Source organism: Microcaecilia unicolor, chromosome 9, assembly GCF_901765095.1.
Source record: "Microcaecilia unicolor chromosome 9, aMicUni1.1, whole genome shotgun sequence".
Taxonomy (NCBI): domain Eukaryota; kingdom Metazoa; phylum Chordata; class Amphibia; order Gymnophiona; family Siphonopidae; genus Microcaecilia; species Microcaecilia unicolor.
Genome location: NC_044039.1, coordinates 172,142,120 through 172,164,383, shown reverse-complemented (window position 1 = coordinate 172,164,383; position 22,264 = coordinate 172,142,120). Strand labels below are relative to the sequence as shown.

At 42.2% G+C, this 22,264-nt stretch overlaps 1 protein-coding gene across 1 annotated transcript in view; it reads right to left on the bottom strand.

Annotated features, from left to right (window-relative positions):
- NAA30 (N(alpha)-acetyltransferase 30, NatC catalytic subunit) overlaps positions 1-21,685 on the bottom strand; it is a 56,563-nt gene extending 34,878 nt beyond the window's left edge. The window contains exons 1-2 of the mRNA XM_030213928.1: positions 20,648-21,685; positions 7,161-7,284 (exon numbers count right to left, since the gene is read on the bottom strand). Coding sequence (XP_030069788.1) covers positions 7,161-7,284; positions 20,648-21,394 — 871 coding nt within the window. The 5' untranslated portion in view covers positions 21,395-21,685. The remainder of the gene's footprint in view (positions 1-7,160; positions 7,285-20,647) is intronic.
- Positions 21,686-22,264: the final 579 nt, after the last annotated feature.

Below are 22,264 nucleotides of genomic sequence, written 5' to 3'. Positions count from 1 at the left end.
CAACCCCAGGTACTCAACAAAACCTAAACAATTAGGCTTGGAGACCTAGCCAGAGCTGCTGCTGTGTGACCACACACCTGCTGAGAAAGAGAACATACTGGGGAATTTCCGGCAACACACGACCACATATAGGGAGGCAAAAGATTGCTCTCTATCTCCACCTGCTGGTAGATGGACACAACCCACCAGTCTATGGATTGATCGGCTTGATGATAGGGAAACCCATATTGAGAGACCACTCGTACAGTTGTATTATCCTGGTCAGCTTGTTGGCCAGCGTATCGTTTGCACCTGCCAGAGAAGTGGCTCGAAGGAACATGCCGTGTTCGTGAGCCCAAAGCCACAACCAGATGGCCTCCTGACACAAAGAGCATGATCCGGTGCCCCCTGCTTGTTGGTGTAACAAAGATTGTCTGTTTGAATGAGAACAATTTGATGAGATAGCCAATCCCTGAAAGCCTTTAGAGGAGGTTGATCTGAAGATTTGTTTCCTGGGAAGACTAAACTCCTTGAATATGAAGCCCATCTACATGAGTTCCCCATCCTAGGAGAGATGCATACATTGTCAGCACTTTTTATGGCTAAGGAATTTGGAATGGAAGTCCCAGAGTCAAATTGGATCAAATTGTCCACCACTGAAGAGAGAGTACAAGCTCTGGGGACATTTGCATCACATCTTCTAGACTCCCCGTGACTTGATACCACTGAAAACCAGGGTCCATTGAGCTGATCTCATATGAAGACGTGTCATGGATGTAACGTACACTGTGGAAGCCATGTGGCCCAGCAATCTTGACATCTGACGAGCTGTGACCTGTTGAGAGACACAAACCTTGGATGCCAGTGAGATAAGATTATCCATTCTTGTCTCCGGGAGGTAGGCTCAAACCTTCTGTGTCAAGTAGGGCTCCTATGAACTCCAATCGCTAGACAGGGTATAGATGGGACTTGGGATAGTTTAAAAAGAACCCTAGTAGCTCTAGCACCCGAATAGTCAACTGCATGGACCCCCGACACCATCCTCAGAGGTGATCTTTACCAGCCAATCGTCGAGATACGGGAACATATAACACAAGGACTCCCAGTCTGCGTAGCGATGCTGCGACTACCGCTAGACACTTGGTGAAGACCCTTGGAGCTGATGCAAGGCCAAAAGGCAACATGCGATACTGAAAGTGATAGAATCCCTGCCCTTCTTCTCCTGGTGCAATGGGTTCAGCTGCATGGGCCTTTAGAAGGGCAGAGAGTTCCTCTGCAAGTACCTGCCTATGCTGAGAGTTGAATGAACAAGCTCTCGGTGAGCAATTTTGAGGTGCCAATTGAGGGCGTATCTGAGACAGACTATTTGAAGAACCCACCGGTCGGAGGTTAAAAGACGCCACCTTTGGTGAAAACATTTTTAGATCCCACAGACCAGCAAGTCATTTGGGATGGACATTTTTACTGCCGCTATGCTCTGCTGGAGCCAGTCAAAAACTCGTACCTTGCTTTGACTGGGGAGCAGCAGGGGCCTTAGGTGCATGCTGTCGACATGAATGAGCGCACTGGGGCTGAGCCTGATTAGGCTGGCGAGCCGAAGGATTGTACCTACGCATAGAATAGTAGTAGGGATCGCAGATGCAGAAGACGCCTGGCGGGAGAGAGAACAGTTTGTATCTGTATGCTTCTTGATTTGGTCAGCAACCTCCTCAACCTTCTCTCCAAAAAAGGGGCCATATCAAAATGTGCAAATAGGTCTCTTTGAGGTCCAGGGCAGCGAGAAACTCTCCTGGTTGAACCACTGCCATGACAGACTGAAGCGTCTTCATGCGAAAATGCCTGACCCGGAGAGACTGATTGACCTTCCAAAAGGTTGAGAAAAGGAAGGAAGGAGCCGCTCTTCTAAGGCACTATGAAGTAAATGGAATAATGCCCTGAATGGACCTCGAGGTGAGGAATGGGAACTACCGCCCCCAGGCCCAGAAGTAAGTTTAGAGTGGCCTCTATCGCTCTCCTGCTTGGATGCCATAGCACACTGGGACTCCAAGAAAAGCTCTCCTATGGGAGAAGAGAATTCAAGCCTGTAACCTTCTCTGTAACATCTAAGATGTAAAGCGCTGCATATGATTGGTAGCGCTATAAAAGTGATTTATAGTAGTGGTAAGACCCAATGGTCCGAGGTAATCCTGGCCCACTCTTCGTAGAAGACCCTACCTTGAGAGGCGAAGAGCAGACCGGTGTACCATCATTGGGGAGTGCGCCCTGCAGCACTCTGATATGTGGAAGATTCCACAGGCCCTTTGTCTCTACAGAAGTAGGAATGCTGCAGAAAACGTGAGCGCTACAACGTACTGCCCAAATACTCCAGCTGGTAAAGTCAGGCCTCTCGAAAAAGAGGCCTAGAAGACCCTGGTTGTGGTGTGGATCCTCTGGAAGTCTACGAGATTTAGAGTTCCCCAAATCCTCCCTGAAGAGGAGTCTTCCCCGGAAGGGCAACCGAGCTGACTTCCCAATGAAGAAAGGCTAAAGCAGCTAGGACTCTTCAGCTTGGAGAAGAGACTGCTGAGGGGAGATGTGATTGAGGTTTATAAAATACTGAGTGGAACAGGTAGGTGTTAATTGCTTGTTTACTCTTCCCAAAAATACTAGGACCAGAGGACATGCAAAGAAGCTACAAAGTAGTAAATTTAAAATGAATAGGAGAAAATATTTTTTCACTCAATGAGTAATTAAACTCTGGAATTTGTTGCCAGACAATGTGGTAAAAGCAGTTAGCTTAGCACGGTTTTAAAAAAAGGTTTGGATAAAAGAGAAGTCCATAAGCTATTATTAAGATGGACTTGGAAAAATTCACTGCATATTCTAGGATTAGCAGCATAAAATCTGTTTTGCTGTTTTGGGATCTTGCCATGTACTTGTGACCTGGATTGGCCACTGTTGGAAACAGGATATTGGGCTTGATGGACCTTTGGTCTTGTCCCAGTATGACAATGCTTATGTTCATATGTACTTACAGACCAGCTCCTTCTGGATACATCCAATCAATGTCTAATTGGGAACAGCTGAATAAACACGGCTCTTTTTTTTTTTTTTTAGTGTGAGGAAGGCTAGACCGCTCAGCCAAGAAAACAACTGGGAGATAGGGGACCACATGAGGCAGGGACACAGAGCAGTAGGTATGCCCCCCCAAGGCTGACACCGCCTGGTCAATCGCCCCCAAACCCTCAACTGACCTAACAGCCCAGGAGGAGTACCAGGAAGGCTGAATACAAGAGCTGAAGAAGAGCCATCTACTACCTGCTGGAGATACAGATAGACTAAGTGAAGGAGGGGCTGGCCATCTGGTACCAGTGCCTTCAGTTTAGTGGTCTCTATCTCCACTGCTGGTAGATGGACACAACCCATCAGTTTCTGGACTCATGTGCTGCAAGGACAAGGAACTTGTTCCCTATGGTGTTTACCAGATATTATTTTACCAAGATGTAAATATTGCTTGTAAGATATGAGACTATTAAAAAAATGGTAGAACAATTATAAGTCAGTCATCAGTGTGGTGCTGTTCTATGTAGGGAAGTCTCATAAGTCGCGGGGGCGTCAGCTGAAAGTCTTGCGTGCCCCCGCGACTTATGAGATTTCCCTACATAGAACAGCACCACACTGATGACTGACTTATAATTGTTCTACCATGTTTTAATAGTGTGTGTACACATCAGTAGAACAAAGCCATTGCAAACTTGTAAGATATAAGAGAGACAGTAATTAGTGGTTATATAGGGTTAGGGATCAAGATAGTTCCCCCTTTTCCTTAAAGGAAAGCCAGGAACTCAACTTGGTAGTAGTAATATTTGAGCATATGTCTCTCTGTATTATGAATACAGTGTTCTTCATATACCTGTACTATTGTTGGCTTTCAATAAAATTGTTTTGAAATAATGCTCTACACAGCCTTAAGAAAATCTATTATCACAGGAGTCCTGCTGTAATCCTTCTAGAGATTTAGAATTTTGAGATCAGATATCTTGATTTATTCCCTCAGCATCTAAACCTGTCTACAATATCAGAACAGTAGGCACTACATGGACACTTTCCTTAGACTGAAAAATACTACACATGGATAGATCACAAATCAGGATTCAATGTCCGTCTCAACTATTAAGATTAGCAATGAACGTCTTTCTACCATAGAATATAAATTTTCAATATTTGAAAACCAGAAATTGTGCATAAATGTATGATTTATACCAATCAGTGCTAAGTAATCAAAAATGTACAGAAGATGTTATGGGTATGATGTACAAGCATGCACGATTTCCTGCTGGTCACTAGCCTCCTTTGAGCTAGGCAGCACAATTTTGTGAGAAATGTTGCTCCTTGGCTGTTTTTGCAGTGCAGCACCTCATTTATGAACTTGCATAAACTTTCAGAGAATGATACTCAAAACTCCAGCACTGTACAAAACAGTGCCCCAACAGTACTTCCCAATGCTCAAAGCTAATGGAATGCAAATTTTATGCGCGCTGTTAGCACTGAGCATTGGGAAGTAAGGAGGGGGGAACTTGCCCAGCACATGTGCACAAGAGGAAGCCCTGCATGGCCAGGGAGAGGAAGCACCAGTGCGGCAGCCCCGATGCGAGGGCAAGTGCCTCAAGGCAGCGGTAGGGACGGGGAACGCAAGGTTCACCTGCCGCAAGAAAACTTCCTTGCCTTCGCTTGCGATGCTCCTCAGTGGACAGAAGGAAAACCAGCAACAGTGAAGAACTGGCCTCTAAAAGTGGTTTCATTGTCCCTTTCCCCCCCTCCCCCCGCTAGCTTGGTAAAATGCAAAGCCTCCAAAGTCTAAGGTTTCTTGCAGTCATTCTTTATGGGTTTTGTCTGATATTAATATGCAAAATCACCTCTTCAAAGGAATGTGCTGGGCTGCTTAACTAATGCCAGCTATGAGCTGGTGTAAGGTTCCCGGCAGTAAGAGCACCTTTGTTCAGGGCGCTTTTCTTCGAGAATGTGGTGAATCGAAAATGGCCCAAATTTAAATGCGATTAGCATGCTACTTGTGCTAACCTTTGATGCAGTCGACATTCCCCACGCTACAGCCCTTCGAGCATTCAGCGGTAGCAATGCGGGCGCTAGTCCAGCGCTAAGGGCCTCTAGCACTTGTATTTGATTCTGAGCATTGGGGCTTCAGTGTGGTGAACTATGAACAAAGGTTTATTATGAGGACAAGTCCAGATCTGGAAATGTTTTAACAGAACTGTTCACACAAAGAACAAGCAAAATGCTGATATTTTCCTCCTTCTTTTGGCTGCTCCTCTTCCAGAAACAAGTAATTGGCCTGTCTGGTAGCAGCTTTTCCTGTAGTGGACACCACTGGTCCACTACTTCTATGGTCTTATCTCCCCCATTTAAAAAACATGGTCTGACACATACAGAACCACAAGACCTGATGCTGGTGGCTGCAGGTTCTTGCAGCTGTTTCCCCTCTCTCACATGGAAGCAGCTCAGTAATGAGGAACAACACAATAAGCTTTCAGTAATCTGACTTTTTCCACCCAATGCTGCAAGCTTCCTCTTGTCCTCTTCCTCCACCAGTTTGAAGGTTTTTCTACCTTCTCCTGCTCTTCCCTTCAGCAAGAACCCCCCCCCCCCCCACTCCAAAATGTTAACCCCTCTTCCTACCTGATCTGCTTGGGAGTTTTACTTTTCTCCTCTTTCTAGAACCAAGACACAGGTGAACTTCATGACTACTGTATTTGAAGGGGCACACCTCTAACACTGACACATGACTGAGCTTAAAGAAGTGTGTGTGTGGGGGGGGGGGGGGGGGGGGGAAGGTGATAACACTGGAGAAGGAGGAACACATACAAGAACCTGGGAGGGAGGGCTAGTGGTCAGACCTAGAACACGGACAGAGTCGGATATGAGAGGCTGAGCCTTATAACCTAAGTTTATAGTACTAATATGCAAATTCTGCAGAGAAAATTTTAAAATTTTGCATTTAAGTCATCTATTTTTTGTATTGCATTTTAAATTGCTCTAAACAACGATCATATTTTGTTCATTTTAACAAATAATGGGGCTCTTTTACTAACAATGTATCCAGCTGGTGTGCAATGAATAGTGCACGCTGTCTGGATAACACAGCTAACATGGGAGCACTTGGTGCCTCCTAAATAGCAGGCAGTAAGTGCTCCCACATTAATTTTTTGCAGGTTCCACATACTAATTAGAATATTAGCACAAGACCTGCAAACCCCCCCCCCCCCCCAAAAAAAAAACAAACAAACTATAAAATAGAAATGACTACAAAGTGCTGTGTTAAATCTAAACTTAATGCATGGCAAAGTCCAATGTTAAAATGCGTTAATCCCAGATTTTACCGCACTTTAACAGTAAAAGGACACCGATACGCAGACTTCTAACCATATTGTGCACACATTTCCCCCAGAAGTATCTTATTGGATGGCTGTCTCTTGCAAGCAGCCCAGTGGAACTGGAAGATATCTCACTCCTGGCAGATCTCATTGTTCATAAATCTACAAGAAAACTATACTCTGCGCTTCTAAGTATCCTGGGGCTATCCCACACCAACTACTATAATATAAAGCTAATAAAATGCTGCTTTGATTTGTGCACACCATTTCCAGGACTGCTGGAGGTCCTTCCCATTTCCAATATTATAAGAATACACAAAAACTGAGGAAGGGATGCCAAATTCAACAGTTTAGCTTTCCCACACAATTGCTATTCCTTTTCTCAAACTTTCTAAAGAACAGAAGATGTTAAGCATAAGTGGATCAAAGCAACCTGCCTTTGCTTGTTTCAAATCTTAAAGATCTTTGTGATAAAATATGTATGACTCAACCTATCAGTGTTTCCCCCAAAACGTTCCATTTACAGAATTGCACCCAAACAGTACTCCCACCACTCAAAGTAAGAGAGCCTGCATAAAGCCACAAGCACAAGTGTTAAGCATCCTGTAACCAATCTTAAATGCAGTCCAGCTTGCTTTCAACTTTTACAGGGAAGGGCTTGTGAAATTTTTTTTTTTTGTTGTTTCTCCATTTGCAAGCAAATGGGTCTTAAGCAACAGGTACAACAATTTCTATCTGTAGTGCTGCTCCAGTAGTTCTGACATCATACATACAAAATTCCCTAGGTTTCTGCAAGGAGAACATTAATCTTACCAATGCCTTTTCTTCTGTATTTGGAGTCCACTGCTAACATGGCTATATAACCTCTTCGAAACATCTTTTTGTGCATATCCAACTTGCAGACGATGGCACCTACACATTCCTCATGTACCATGGCCTTAAAGATAAACAACAATTATATTCTAATTTTCTGGCATCCACACTTAAATTTTAAAACAACATATTACAGCGTGTTTTTATAACACACACATATTCAGTTTGCTTTAATTAAATATGGAGGATTATTCCGACAGTAGCCATCTTCTGTTCAAGATTCTATTTTGTGTTGTGTCTGCATAACAATATTCTTATACTAGAATTTTCACCAAAACACAAATACCATAAAATAAAGATAATTGGTCCCATAGCCAGCCATGACCATACTAGATAAAACATAAGCAAACGATCAACACAAACGGGTTTCTTAGCATTTAGCGCGGCTATACTGTTAGCCCACGCTAAGTTTTAGTAAAAGGACCCTGTAATTATTTTATGTTTCAACGTTTTTATTGATGATAAATCAATAGGGGGTTCCAACAATCCCTTCCCTGTAATTATTTTAAAACAAAAACAAAAAAGGCAACAGTCTCCTTACTATGGTAGAATAATAATAAAAAAGGTAGACTGATAGAAAACATTAGCACATGAAATAATTTATTGGTGTGAATCAAAAAACAAACCCGACGTGGCCACGTTTCGCCCTTAGGCTGCGACGGGGTCAAAACTAAAAATCAAGGGGTGATGGAATTCCCCTTCTTAAATACTTTTATTTAAAAACAGTACTTGGCTCTCTGTTCCGCGTTTCAAAGCTTGTATTGCTACATGAAAAAATTGAAGACTACTGTAGTATTAGCTGAGATGGCCCAAATAAAACTATTTTCATCACAAATTAACATTTCCTATGGTTTTCCTTACAAGCCACTTATAATACTAACACATAGCTGTTGAGCCAAAAATGTAAAGGACTTTATAAATATAAAAAGTAACATTTTTAAAGACAGTTAATTGCCTACAATTCATGCATCCTCCATTACAAGCTAATCAACAGAATAAACAAACCTACAAATATTTCAATCATCGGTTTTGATTGGACTATTTTGCTCTAAGCCAATGGTTCTCAACCAGTGTGCCGGGATACTCTTGTGTGTCACCAAAGCTGAGAGGTGTCTCACCAAAAATGTGACAGACAGCAAGTCCTAGCTTTTCTTAACAACCATGGGTGCCTGTGGGCTGAGGACAGCAGAGCAGGGAATCAGGTATTTGAAATCCACATAACTGGTCCTTTCTGCTTCACCCTTACCCACAATACTCACTGCTGCCACCAGCCCCAACTGGAAATGTTGCAAGTCTGCTCTTCCCCGCTCAGCAGTCACCACCTTTCTTTATATCATCATTTTCAGCAATAATGAATGATATAGAAGGGATTTTTTTTGTTGTTGTTCAACCATGAACAGTAGTGTTCAGAGTGTCACGGATGTGAACATTGTTTGTCAGGTGTGTCACAATGGAAAAAAGTTTGACAACCACTGCTTTAAGCTAAAAATGTAAGTGGACAATGCCTGCCAAATACATATTAGTCTAAAACAAAAATCTGTTTCATTAACGTAATACATTTTACCACTTAATTCTCCTCAGCAAAAAAGCTTAAGGGCAATTCCAAAATGGTAAGAATCATTGAAAGGCAAAAGGCTACCTTTACACGGGAATCATACAGAGATCTGTATTTATATTAGCAGATGGAAAGGGCAAACAAGTCATTTTTTGTAATGTTACTCAGCTCCTTGAACATACCATTAAAACACCACCACCACCACTGAGGACACACTGGAATGCCAGAGCTAGAAATGCTAACTGAAGTGGGAAATTTACCATACAGCACTGCTGATCTCTCCTGTGTTAAGTGTGAAGAACCATGGAAGGGACAAGAAATATCTATTATATATGCTGGAACATTAGGATCTAAAACAGAGCCTTAAACTGGAACACTGCCCAACAACCACTGTATACCAAAAGAAAGAGAAATAAACATTCACTGATGAAAGAGAAATGTTTTCTCTGCTAACTTTACAATGCTGGAATTGAAACAGCAAGATGGCAGGCCTTTAGCAGTTTAGGTCCAGAACTTGAGAATGCTGCCCCTTTTGAGCAGTGGAATGGGTTCACTCAACTGTTTTTTAGGAAACAGGTAAAGGCCTGGCTATGTGATTAGCAATTTTTATAACAAGTAGTCACTATTTGTTAAAGCGCTCATTTTGAGCAGATGAATCATCTTAATTTTAAAAAAATTAATTGAGGTACACATTTTATGATTATTTTCATTGCTCTTACTATTTGTTTTTATCTTCTACTTCTTAAACGCCACACTTTTTGGGAGAATAAAATAAATAAACTAACTTGCATGCACAGTTACTGCCATTTCTTTCCACAGAAAAGTAGAAAATGATAGTGGGGTAAGGACAGCACGGCCCATCTAATCTTTCCATTCCTGAAGCAATACTGTGGAACTTATCCAATGTCAAGCTTTACCCTTACATCCTTTCAGGAATGGATCCTCTATGTTTATCCCTTGCTGTCTTGAAATGTTACTGTTTTAAGCTCCACCAATTCCACTATTTCAGGCATCTAGTACCTCTTCTGGCACTTGGGAATTTACAATTTGAACCATGATCCCTTGTTCTAGAACTTTTCTACTGAAAAAAAAACTGATTCTTGCACATCATTTACATCTTTGGGGCATTTAAAACTCTCCATCCAATTCCCCTCCTGCACTCTCTTCTGCTGTATATGAAATTAGATTCTCATTTCATAGGAAATATGAATCAGAATAGACAATTTAGGAAAGAAAAAGGGAGGGGTGTAGAATAAAGAGATGTTCAAAGAACCCCAAGACCATTAATAATGCAAAAGCAGCAAAAAGTTTCAAAGAAAAGCAAGTTCTAGAATAAAGGGGATCAGACAATTTAAAGTGCTTTTCAAAAATATACAAACCTAAAACACCAAATCTCCGATTACTACTGGTTAGAATTAAAAGTAAAAATCCAAACACAAATTGAAGAAAAATCTTGCAATGAGAACTGTATCAATCATAAAAATTATGCAAGCAATTTTAACAAATCCATAATTATATTGCAAACAAGTTATATTTCAATTATATTCTAAAAATATGGGGGGGAAGGGGGACCTCAGTAATCAACCACAACACCTTCAAACAATATGGTGTTTAAAGTTATGGGACTCCATTGCAATCATAGGTCATAAAAAACCTCCTATAAATGTCACTTTGATGTTTTAAAACACAAAAAGTGAGAGAGCGACCAAGGACACCAGAATCTGGAAGATGTTCTTTAATTAAAGGTTTATTGAAGGTTTGAAGACTCGACACAACATCGTGTTGTTTTTAATCTTCTCTTTATAGGAGTCTTTATGGCAGAAAAATAAATCAAAAACATGAGCACTTACGCTTTCCAATTTTCAAGCACCATCCCGATGGGGTGCTAGCAAATGCTGTTGGTCATACTGAAAAATGGTTTTCCCCTGTGCTCTGTATAATGAAGTATTGTGGTAAAGGTGCCATTCTATTAATTTAGCACTCAAAATCTATAGCTTGTAACTTCAAGGGGAGCGTGCCAAAAATTTAGAATCATATTGGTTGTGTGTGCAAGTGCAGACATTTAGAGCACCCACTGCTATGGCCTATGCGGCTGTGCCTAAATGTTGGCATGTTAACTGTGGACTAATGCTGCTACTCTATAACGATTTTTTTTGTTACATTTGTACCCCACGCTTTCCCACTCATGGCAGGCTCAATAATTACATGCACAATTGCCAATATAAAATTCATGCTTAGGACAAAGCATCTTAGCACCTAACTTCGGCCGACATGTACAGAATTTACCACTATATGTGACTGTTAATAACATTCAAACTATTATGTTAAAGCAGAGGTTCTCAATCCAGTCCTCAAGATACAAGCCAGTCTGGTTTTCAAGATATCCACAACGAATATAACCAAGACAAATTTGCTTGCACTGCCTCCATTGTATACAAATCTCTCTCATGAATATTCATTATAAATATCTTGAATACCTGACTGGCTAGGTGTATCCCGAGGAGTGGGTTGAAAACCCCTGTATCGAAGTGAAAAGCTCCTTTAATCCACTAATCCTGAAAAGGTATACACTTTATAGCACTATTTATTACTTTTCAAAAACCTGAGCCAAAAGGGGCCTAACTGGGAATTCTTGAATTCTGCTGTTTGACCCAGCATCACAAAGCAAGCAAGGTTCAATAGAAGCCTCTTCACTAGAGGTATGGCAAGAGAAACATCTTACTTTAGTTTCATTTTCTTCATTCTGATTACTTTCATTTTTGTGTATGCTAACACAAAATAGCAGACTAAACAAAATAGCTCATGCCATTTTGTGTCAGCATGCATTACTTAGTGCAGTGACCTTCAATTTCAATGCAAAGCCTGCAGGCTGCTGGCCATCCCTGAGGGCCCCTGATATGGTTCCCATCTTTTTCTTCCCTTTTTTTCCCCCCGGGAGCAGAAGGAATACCTTTAATCAACCAACAGCAATAGGGCAGAGAATTTTTTTTTTCTTGCTGCAAAATCCAACTAGGTTGTAGATCTCAAGGACCGACATGGAGCACTCCTGGCATAGGACAAGGTTGTTGAGAGACTTTCGGGGATATGAGGTCATTTTGGCATACTGGTCAACATGTTGCAACACTGCATGGTAAGATATTTGTTCTCTCTCATTCAGGCATTTTGGATCCAAACCCCCAAATTCTGCATGTCGCCCAAAGTTGGTTGCGCAATTTTGGGCATGGCTTGCAGGTTAGCATGTAAACTAATTAGGTGAAAATTAGTGCTAATTGGCAATCATAAGTAGATGCACATGGATCTACCCTATGACCCTACTCCATAATCTGCGCACCTAACTCATCTCACACACAACGCCAAAGGGAATGTGGCATGGGTGAGTTAGGAGTGTTCCCAAGATTTAGGCATGCAGTTGTAGTACAATACTTGTATTTCTGCGCCTGACAGCAGTTGGGCGCAAGCATATACCCCAGCCTTTGGCTGATGCAAGTGCTGGCGTACAAAGGACATAAAATTGGGTGCTAAGCTAGTATTTTATAAAGACAGTTCCATGAGGAACTACCTTTATAGGATTTGCAATTAGCACACATCATCCTGACATCTAATTTTGGGCAATCTTTACTTAATTCCCTCCATAGTGGGGCTTGCTAGTGAAGATCACTAAATTTAATGAATGCTAAATAATATAATGCATGCTAAAACACAACAAAAATGTACCTCCTTAGTCTGTATAGCATTTTGCTATTGCTTTCAAATATGTACATTTTTACTTATTTTTACCTATGGTTATCATTAGTTGTGATCTATCAAACTGTATGTAATCTGTTGGGTTGGTTGTGAGCCCTTGGGCCCTGGCCGAGGCCAGCAGGGCGCCGACCCAGGCCAAGGGGAGGCCAACCCACCACCGCACACCCCAGCTACACAATACCCCCTAAGCTACCCCTCCCCACAGTCCCTCAGGAAGAAGGGAAATAGGCATACAGGCGGGCCTCGCGGCCGAACCGGAACCCACGCACACAGAGCCACTCGTGCGAGCCTCACGGCTGAACTGGAACCCAATCACACACAGGGGGGGTGAAAGAACCCAGAGGGCCCCAAGATGCCAGACACGTGCTGAACACCCGCAATAGGGCAGAGGGGGAAACAAAGGACCAGAGCGGGCCACGCCCACGCAGGGGACTAGCGCAGGACAGGGGAACTAACACAGCCACCCCCCCCCCCACCAGGGTAGGAGCCCCAGGCAGAAGCCAGAGGAACCAGACACAAAAGGAAGGCAGAAAGCCTTTGCCTCAAACCCACTGTAGACAGAGGCACACAGAACACAAAGGGTTAAGCTCACTGAGCCAGCAAGCAGGGACACTGGGAAGAGAAATCCTTAAAACAAACAAACAAAGGAGAATGCTCTCACTCAGCCCAGAGCCCACTAAACAAACACACACACACACAGCAGCAGCTAACCCAGAGGGAAGGAAAAGAATACTCTAATACAACACAGATCCCTGTCAGAACCTAGAGCACGTTCTGAGAGAAACCTATCAGGCTTTCCTGTTACCACCAAATAAGCAACGCAAAAGCAGAGAAACTCTTCAGCTGCAGGCTAAAGTACTATCCCCTGACGTCAGCACAACCCCTGGCAGCCAATCAGAAGAGATGTCCCCCCTCCCCCTCAGCCAAACCGGCAGAATCATAACACTGTATATCACAACTTGAAAAAGAGAGGGTATTACATGTAAATATACAACAACAAAAAAGAACTCTCTCATGTAGTGGCAAAAAACAGTAATTTCAACAGTAGACTATGGTTTCTGTAGTGCATCTAATTTAAGGGGAATTAAGGGAAAAACCTCTGAATTTAACCCAACCTCCAACCCAAATAGTCATTTAGTAATAACAAGGGTTGAGAAGACTTTTGTTGGGAATTGTATCATCATAGGCAAAAATCCCCTTTAATTCCAAAGTAAGTAAAAAGAGATGGTAAAGCTCGACAGAATCAGCTCAGGATCCATACAGCATGTGAAAGTCAAAAGAGTAACTTAGCTTTCAAGTGCAGATACAAAGCAACAAGTGGGTTATCGGTTCAACACACCGACTTCGGCCAAGGTTTCGCAAATAACGCTGTGTCAAGGCGTGAGTAACCATAAAAGTTCACAATATGAGCATACTTCCTAGTTGCTTCCTGCTTGCTATCAAACTGTATCCATAAAGTCAGTGCTAGGCAAAACAGTACAAACTGTTACCAAGAACAAAAATTACTGACTGCGTAGACAAGCATGGTTTAATGGGACAGAGTCAACATGGATTCAGCAAGGGAAGTACTGCCTCACCGATCTACTAAATTGTTTTGAAGGCATGAAGAAACATCTGGATAAAGATAATGTATCTAGATTTTCTAAAAGCTTTTGACGAAGTCCCTCAGAGAAAATTAAAAAGCCATGGGACAGGAAGCAATGCTCTGTTGTGGATTGGGAACTAGTTAACAGACAGAAGAGTTGGGTTAAATGGCCATTTCTCTCAATGGAGGAAGGTCAATAGTGGAGTGCCACAGGGATCTCTACAGGCCTGGGATTAGTGCTTAACACATTCATAAATGATCTGGAAATAGGAATTACTTGTTACATTTGTATCCCACATTTTCCCACCTATTTGCAGGCTCAATGTCGCTTACATAATACCAAGAAGGCGTGTGCCAGGTCTGGTAAAAAAACAAATACAAGATGATATTGTGGTCGAGTAAGGTACATGTGTTTCAGATACAGAGGGGGTCGAGAAGAGGGAAGGTTATATAGTGTCCATTACAAGCTTTGTTTTTGCTTTGTGAAGTTATTAAATTTGCAGATGACAAAACTATTCCAAGTTGTTAAATTGCATGTGGACTGCGCAAAATTGCAGGAGGACCTTGGGAGGCTACAAAAGTGGGTATTCAAATGGCAGATGAAATTTAATGTGGACAAGTGCAAAGTGATGCACATTGGGAAGAATAACCCAAATTATAGCTACATGATGCTAGGTTCCAGTGCTAGTCACCACTGAGGAAAAAGGTATAGGGGGTCATCATGGACCAAACGTTGAAGTCCTCTGCTCAGTGTGTAGCAACAATGGCCAAAAAGCAAAAGATTAGCAATTATTAGGAAAGGAACAGAGAATAAAACAGAGACTATAATAATGAATCACTCTATGGTGAGACCACAATTTGAATGTTTGCAATTCTGGTTACAGCATTTCAAAATAATGTAGTGGAACTGAACAAGGTACAAAGAAGGGTGACCAACATGACTATCATACAAGGAAAGGCTAAAGTGGTTAGGGCTTCTCAGCCTGGAGAAGAGACAGCTAGGAGGTATAATATAGAGATCTATAAAATCCTAAACATTGTGGAACGGGTAAACATGAATCAATTGTTTACTCTTTCAGGAAGTATGATGCCCCATGAAATTACATAGTAGCACATTTAAAACAAAACAGGAGGAATTTTTTTTCACTCAAACTCTGAAACTCATTGCTTGGTGAAAGTGGTAAAAGCAGTTAATATAGCTGGATTAAGAAAAAAAAAAAAGAGTTGAACAAATTCCTGAAAGAAAATCTATACAGTTATTAAGGTAGATATGGGGAAAGCCACTGCTTATCCCTGAGGTTAAGTAGCATGGAATCTTGCCACTTTTTGGGACTCTGCCAGGTACATGTGCCCTGGACTGGCCACGGTTGGAAACAGGATACTAGGCCAGATGGACCCTTGGTATGGCAACTCTTATGTTATGACAACCAAAACAACACTATCAAATTTCATTTAAAATCAAACATTAAAAAGAAAAAAAAAAGAATAAATCATGATTTTCTAATTATCAAACACAAACATGCCATTTTGCTCTCTTATGGTATTTAGTGTTTATAACTGAAAGAGATAGCACAGTGAGAAACATAAGATATTGATTAGAAAATGATAACTTATTGCTGTCTTTGAGGTAATTTGGGTAATTTGTTTTTGGTCAATTTTTTCACGTTATCATCTGTTTCACTTTCTAGAATTCCTGCAGATAGTCAATACAAATGAAGGTTCCTATTCACAGAAACAGAGAAAAAATGGAGGAGTGGCCTAGTGGTTAGGGTGGTGGACTTTGGTCCTGAGGAACTGAGCAGCTGAGTTCGATACCCACTTCAGGCACAGGCAGCCCCTTGTGACTCTGGGCAAATCACTTAACTCTTCATTGCCCCAGGTACAAATAAGTACCTGTATACAATATGTAAGCCGCATTGAGCCTGCCATGAGTGGGAAAGCGCGGGGTACAAATGTAACAAAAAAAAAAAAAAAAAAGCCAGATAAAAGATCATGTAGTCTATCCAGTCTGAACATCCATACCATCTACTAATCCCTTTCTCTCCCTTAAATGTGCTTGTCTCAAGCTTTCTTGAATACAGATAGTTTTCATCTCCACCAGGGGTTGTGGAGTTGGAAGCAAATTCGGGTCAAGTCGGTCAACATGTACCCCACTTGACTCTAGTTTCAAAATAAAAAATTACAATAAATGATAAATTCATCATTTTACATATACATACACACACATATATATATATATATACACTAGCTGTTGAGCCCGTTAAAACGGGCTAGTATGGGGTTTTGGCAAGGCCCCCTCCCCTCTCCTCTACCTCTCCCCCCGAGGTCGCCGCTACCCCAGCACCCGGCCAGGGCCCTCTCTTCGGTATTGAACTTACATCGGCGAAACGTAGGCAGTACGCAAATCAGCTGAGCTCCCGTCGGCCTTCCTTCTCTGCCTGTGTCCCGCCCTCGTGTGACGTAACGTCGGCGAGGGCGGGACACATGCAGGGAAGAAAAGGCGACGGGAGCTCAGCTGTTCTGCGTTTTGCTGATGTAAGTTCAATACCGAAGAGAGTGCTCGGGCCGGGTGGAGGGGGGGCGAGCGGTAGCAATGTCGGCGGCTTCGCACAGTTTCCCTCTCTGTCCTGCCCCCGTCATCACGTATTGACGCGGGGGCGAGACAGAGAGGGAAGTCTCTACTGCGCATTTGCGAGTGAGTACGGTCACTCGCCATTTATATGTTTGATATATATATACATACACACACATACATACACACAATCTTTGTCATAGATCTAAAGTACTGGTATATAATAAGTTATACTTACCAGTTCTTTAGATCCAGAACAAAAAACATTTAAAACATAACAACAGTAGGAGTCGGAGTCAGAGATTAGAAAAATAGAGGCTGAAGTCAAATGTTTGGGGTACCAACTTCACAGTCAAGGTGGTAGAAACCAAGGATGTGAGGAATGCTTTGAATTGTTTCGGAGCCCTATAAACACTGGGCTAACTTTTCTGCTAGTTTGTGCTCTTTGCTTAAAACTGTAAAAGGTCATGTGCAAGTCCTAAATCTGAAACAGCCAATCATGAGTTCAGAGATATGCCATCTGGCCCACACAATCTGAATTTAACCTTCTAGATGGGTATGGATCTCCCGCACAAAGTAGATTTGCATTCTAGGAAAACAAAGCGAGTGTAGCATTCCGCAGGACTCACCCCTCTCTCCCATATTAACTTGATGACATAGTTAGCCATTTGACAGATGTCAGCAGGATATCAAACATATACATATGCTGACAACGGGACCATTACTATACCTTTTGATAAATCATTACACTCCATATCACAGGAAGAAATGTATTATAATTCTTTCCAGCTGGGCAACTGTTTTTAAATTTGAAATTAAACAATGATAAAATCAAAATTTTAGTTTTAGGGAATTCTTACAGACCTTTTTTGGAAACTTCTGATACAAGAAACTCCTTTTCAATTGGAAAAACAATCAAAAATACTGGGTGTTTTTGATGAGCATCTTACATTTGAACCCCATATTAAATCGCTATGAAAGCTTTCTACACTATGAGGAAACTGAGAAAAATGAGATCTTTTTTTCAATTATTCTGCTTATAGATTACTGGCACAATCTCTTGTCTTATCTCATTTGGATTACTGCAGTGTTTTGTATGTGGGCCTAAACGAGGGTCCAGTGTACAGCGCTGGATATAAGATGATGATAGATGATGATAGAAATGATGGTCTTCTTATAAAACTTCAAACACTATGGAACACTGCAACACATTTATAATTTTTCCAGTTATATCTCAGCTTCACTGGCTCCTGGTTAGGGCTCAAATTGTTTTAAAACTCTGTTCTGACTTTTTTAATACTTCACAGTTATGCCCCATTATACTTGGAGAATCTAATTCAATCATTTAAGAATATGTCCTCAGGTAGCAGATTGCCTTTTCTCTTATAATTTCCTAGCACAAAGGAAGCATATACAAAACTTTAACGGTATATTTTATCATTGGTCTTCGCACTCATGGAATGTATTACCTTTAAAAATTTGGGAAATATTTCTCTATTCTGCATTTAACAAAGCTCTTAAAACTTCTTTTATGATTATTTAAAAAACATATTGATTGTATTTTAGTTATTTTTTAAATAATTAAATTTTCCAGGGTTCTATCCTGCTTCTTTAGATTGTGCACCAAACAGAACTCTTTGGGGAGATTGCTGTATAGAAGTGTGAACTGTAATGTAAAAAGTATCATACAATCTTATAGACTCGGCACATAACTCGTGTTACTGAGAACTGGGTAATGGTGTAAATCTGAATTAGGCCCAAAGGTTCTTCCACTTGTTATTCACTGTGATATACTGCTCCCTTTTATTCTTAATAACTTTTTCAGAAGATCTATAAAAGGCACAATGGACCAACTTACAAGCCCCCCCCCCCCCAATTCATATTAATAATGTACCTCTGTGAAACTCACTAGACAGCCAAACATCACTAAGGGCCATGTTTACTAAGAGGTATCTCTAGCATTAGCGCGCCCTAAAATTTAGGAACACCCATATATTCCTGGCATTAGCGCACACTAAAAACACTAGCATGTCTACAGCGTGGCTTAGTAAACAGGGCCCTAACAGATGGCATACAAATACAATGAGCAAATCTTGGTTTTATTCTATTTTGTGCCCATGTCAAGAGACTTCCATTAACTGGGCCCATAAGGAAATCACTATCAAAGAAGTTTTACCAGTGAAGATAAAAGACAATCTTCGCTACAAGCTAATAAATCATGTATACAGTTGTGCTACTGAATAGTAATAATCTGGGCATTCTGTAGAACCTATATGAAACATTTAAAAAACAGCATAATAAATCATGAATCATTACTTTAACCTAAGAAAAAAACACAAACTTCACTAGAACAGTGCACAAAAATTCAATATGTCTTGCATACAAGATCAAATTTCAAGATATTTAATTCTCAAAATTATTGAAACATGGAGGAAAAAGCCTCAGAAAACATCAGGTGTTTTTTCATTATACGCCTCTATTTTTCAATCATAGGCTTAAAAAAAATCTCCACAAACGATAATATAACATTTCCACTTTTTTTTTAATAATTAGCTTGTGTTCACTCTGCAGAAAAAAAAAAGTGGAAACAGGATGGGCTTGATGGAACTTCCGACTGTCCCAGTATGGCAATGCTTGTGTTCTTATATACCCATTTTGTAAGCAGTAAGGGTTCACGTGACATCCTTGCGTTAACCAGTTACCATGCAATAGCGTAGATTCGCTAACTAGTTAGGGCTGGAACACCCACTCTTTGCTCCCTCAAAAAACATTAGAACTTTTTTAGCGCCTGGTTAGCACATGTACATTTTACAGGTACTGCAGGACACCTGAGCACATCCCATAGTACTTCACTTTTAGATGCATTAGGCACATGTTAGTGCTTAACACAGCTTAGAAATAGGGCCCCTTAGTTTGTACAAATTAACAACTATGTTTAACTATCAACACACACAGTGAAGGTGAGAAACAATGAAACTTGTTACTGCTTTGCTGTATACTGCGTTATTGAACATTGATATCAGAGTTATCCGACTGCATTTTACACTCCTGTTTCTGCTTGAGTGGAGTTTATTTACAGACTAGTTCAGCATTTGCTGGTAGTTTGAGAGGCTTACGTCCTAGACAAGACTCCTGAAGCAGGCCATATTGGCCAAAATACAACTCGTGTCCAGTCTGGTATGTATTTGAATAAACTTTGACTATTTACCATTGTCTAGTTTCTTTATTTGCATCACCTTTGCTGTGTGCTTTTGAGACTGTGGAGGTCTTTTTGGTTCTTCTGTGGTACCATTAACTATCAAAGGTCCACACATTTGGAGAGACAAAGAAGTGAAAAAATACACTTTGAAAAGAAGGCAATAAATGACTGAAAATTAAAATAAAAACTGACAGCAGCTTGCCTTTTGAGCTAGTAAATCTATTAACTGTCCTATAATCAAATACCTCAGCTAAAACAATTCTAGCCCACAGACAGTGTCAAGAGTTTATCATTCTAAATTAACAATAAGAATAAAATTTGTAAGGTATAAATTCTTGGTAGAGTGAAAAAGCCTGATGGAGAAGCAAGGAAACCACTCAGAAGCCTACACTAGAGTAAGACAAACATGGCTACATAAAAACAAGCTGTATTCTTCGGTCAAACGTCAAAAAAACGAATCAGTGTCTTGATTTATGCTTTACTAAGTTGGAAGTACACAAACTGGTTTTCCTTTGAATCTCTGCAGAATACAAGACCAAGAAAACTGACGATCAAGTAAACGTAACAGACAGGAAAACTATTTGTATACCACCAACTGCTCATTAACTTATTTTAATGCCACTTCCAACAACTTTTCAAAACGTTTGCACATTTACACATAAGAACACAATTTGTCAAGAGGACTCAGCACCTCGTGCTCCAACTATTTGCACACCATTCCGTCCTTCTCCTCCTCAGCTGGGATGGCCCTTGCCACTTCTTCCACACTTACCAAAAAGCACAGCTGAGGCCAGTTGTGGATAAAATACCTATAAGTATAAATGGAGTAAGGTTCGGACAGATCTTTGGTGATCAGTCTCATGATGTCTGGCATTTGTAACTCGGATTCGTATCGGACGTATCGTATGGTGGTGTCCTCGACGGACTGAGCGCGATCGTTCGTTTGCGAGCCGTGCAGGCTGCAAGCCGCCAGGGAGGCAGCGAGCGCGGCGGGCTGGCCGTCCCGCAGCCGCTCCAGTCCGTTGCTGGCGGCCAAGCCGCTGTCCCCCGAGGCAGTCCTGTCATGCTGAGCGGGCTTCATGCTGCTGCTGTTGTCGGGGCTGTCGCCGGGCTGCACCCCTCCTCCGCCTCTGCTTTTCTCCGGTAGTACCTGTCCCGCCTTCGCGTCGTCGTTCAAACAGTCGCCCCGCGTCACGAACTTAGTTTTCAGGGAGGAGGAGGAGGCTTTGAGGTGGCGGAGCTCGGGGCTGATCAGGCCGTTGAGCTGGTGGCTGTTGCGGTGGTGGTGATGGTGGAGGTGGTGGTGGAGCAGGTGGTGACCCTTGACGCTCTCGGCTTCGCCGCCGTCGTCCGCCTGGTGCGCTTTAAAATCCTTCTTGCCAGCGCGGTCCGAGTCGTGGCCGAAGCGCCCCGACACCTCCTCGCCCGGCGTACAGATGCCGGCCCCCCCGGGGAAGGGGGAGATGTCAGCCGGGGGCGGCGGAGAGAGGACGCTAGGCCCAGGCGGCACCTCAGCCATCCTGGAAGAGACACAGGCCACGAAATAACGTGAGAGGAAACTTCAAAGGAGGCGAGCGAGGCATGGACGCTGGTCGCAGCCCCGGCTCCCCGCCCGGCCCATGCTCAGGGCGTCCCAGAGGGGCAGCGCTCGCGCAACATACCCCCCGACGAAGCGGAAAGAGACGGCGAGAGCCCGCTGGAAGCCCCGAAGCGCCCGCTCGTGGCTTCCGAATACTCCCCGTCACTAAGCCCGACGAGCGCCTCTAACCCCGCTCCCACTCTCCACTCAGCGCCGGCCGTAAAGAGCCACCGCCGCCGCAAAGCTTCCTGTCTGCCTTTACGACACTTCCGTACCTGGCGGCAGCACTCCACAACACACTAGAGAGCAGCAGAAGGAAGGGGCAGTAGAACTGGGAACTTGGTGGTCTTGGGAGGGTTTCCATTGTGCTTTTTCTTATTTACAAAAATTTGATATACCGTCAATTACAGTACACTGCTGCTAAGTAGCACAAAATTCAAAAAAGTGCTCATAGAAGAGAGAGAGAAAGAAAGCAAATCGAAGTGTAGAGGTAGGTCGGGGTAATCAATCATAGGCAGGGCTAGTTCTTGGGGCTCATTTTTGAAAGAGAAGAACGTCCAAAAAGTGTCATAAAGCACCATTTGGACGAATTTCTTGCCAAAACGTCCAAATCAATATTTTCCGTACTTAATTTGCGGAAGTTTAACTATGCAATTTGTGCATCCAACTCACAAGGGGGCACGTTGGGGGTGTTTCGAAGGCAGGATTAGGGCGTGCCTAACACCTAGACGTTTTACAGCAATAATGGAAGCAAACAAAAATGTCCAGGGTGAAAATCTAAACACTTTGGTCTAGACTTGTTTTTAATGT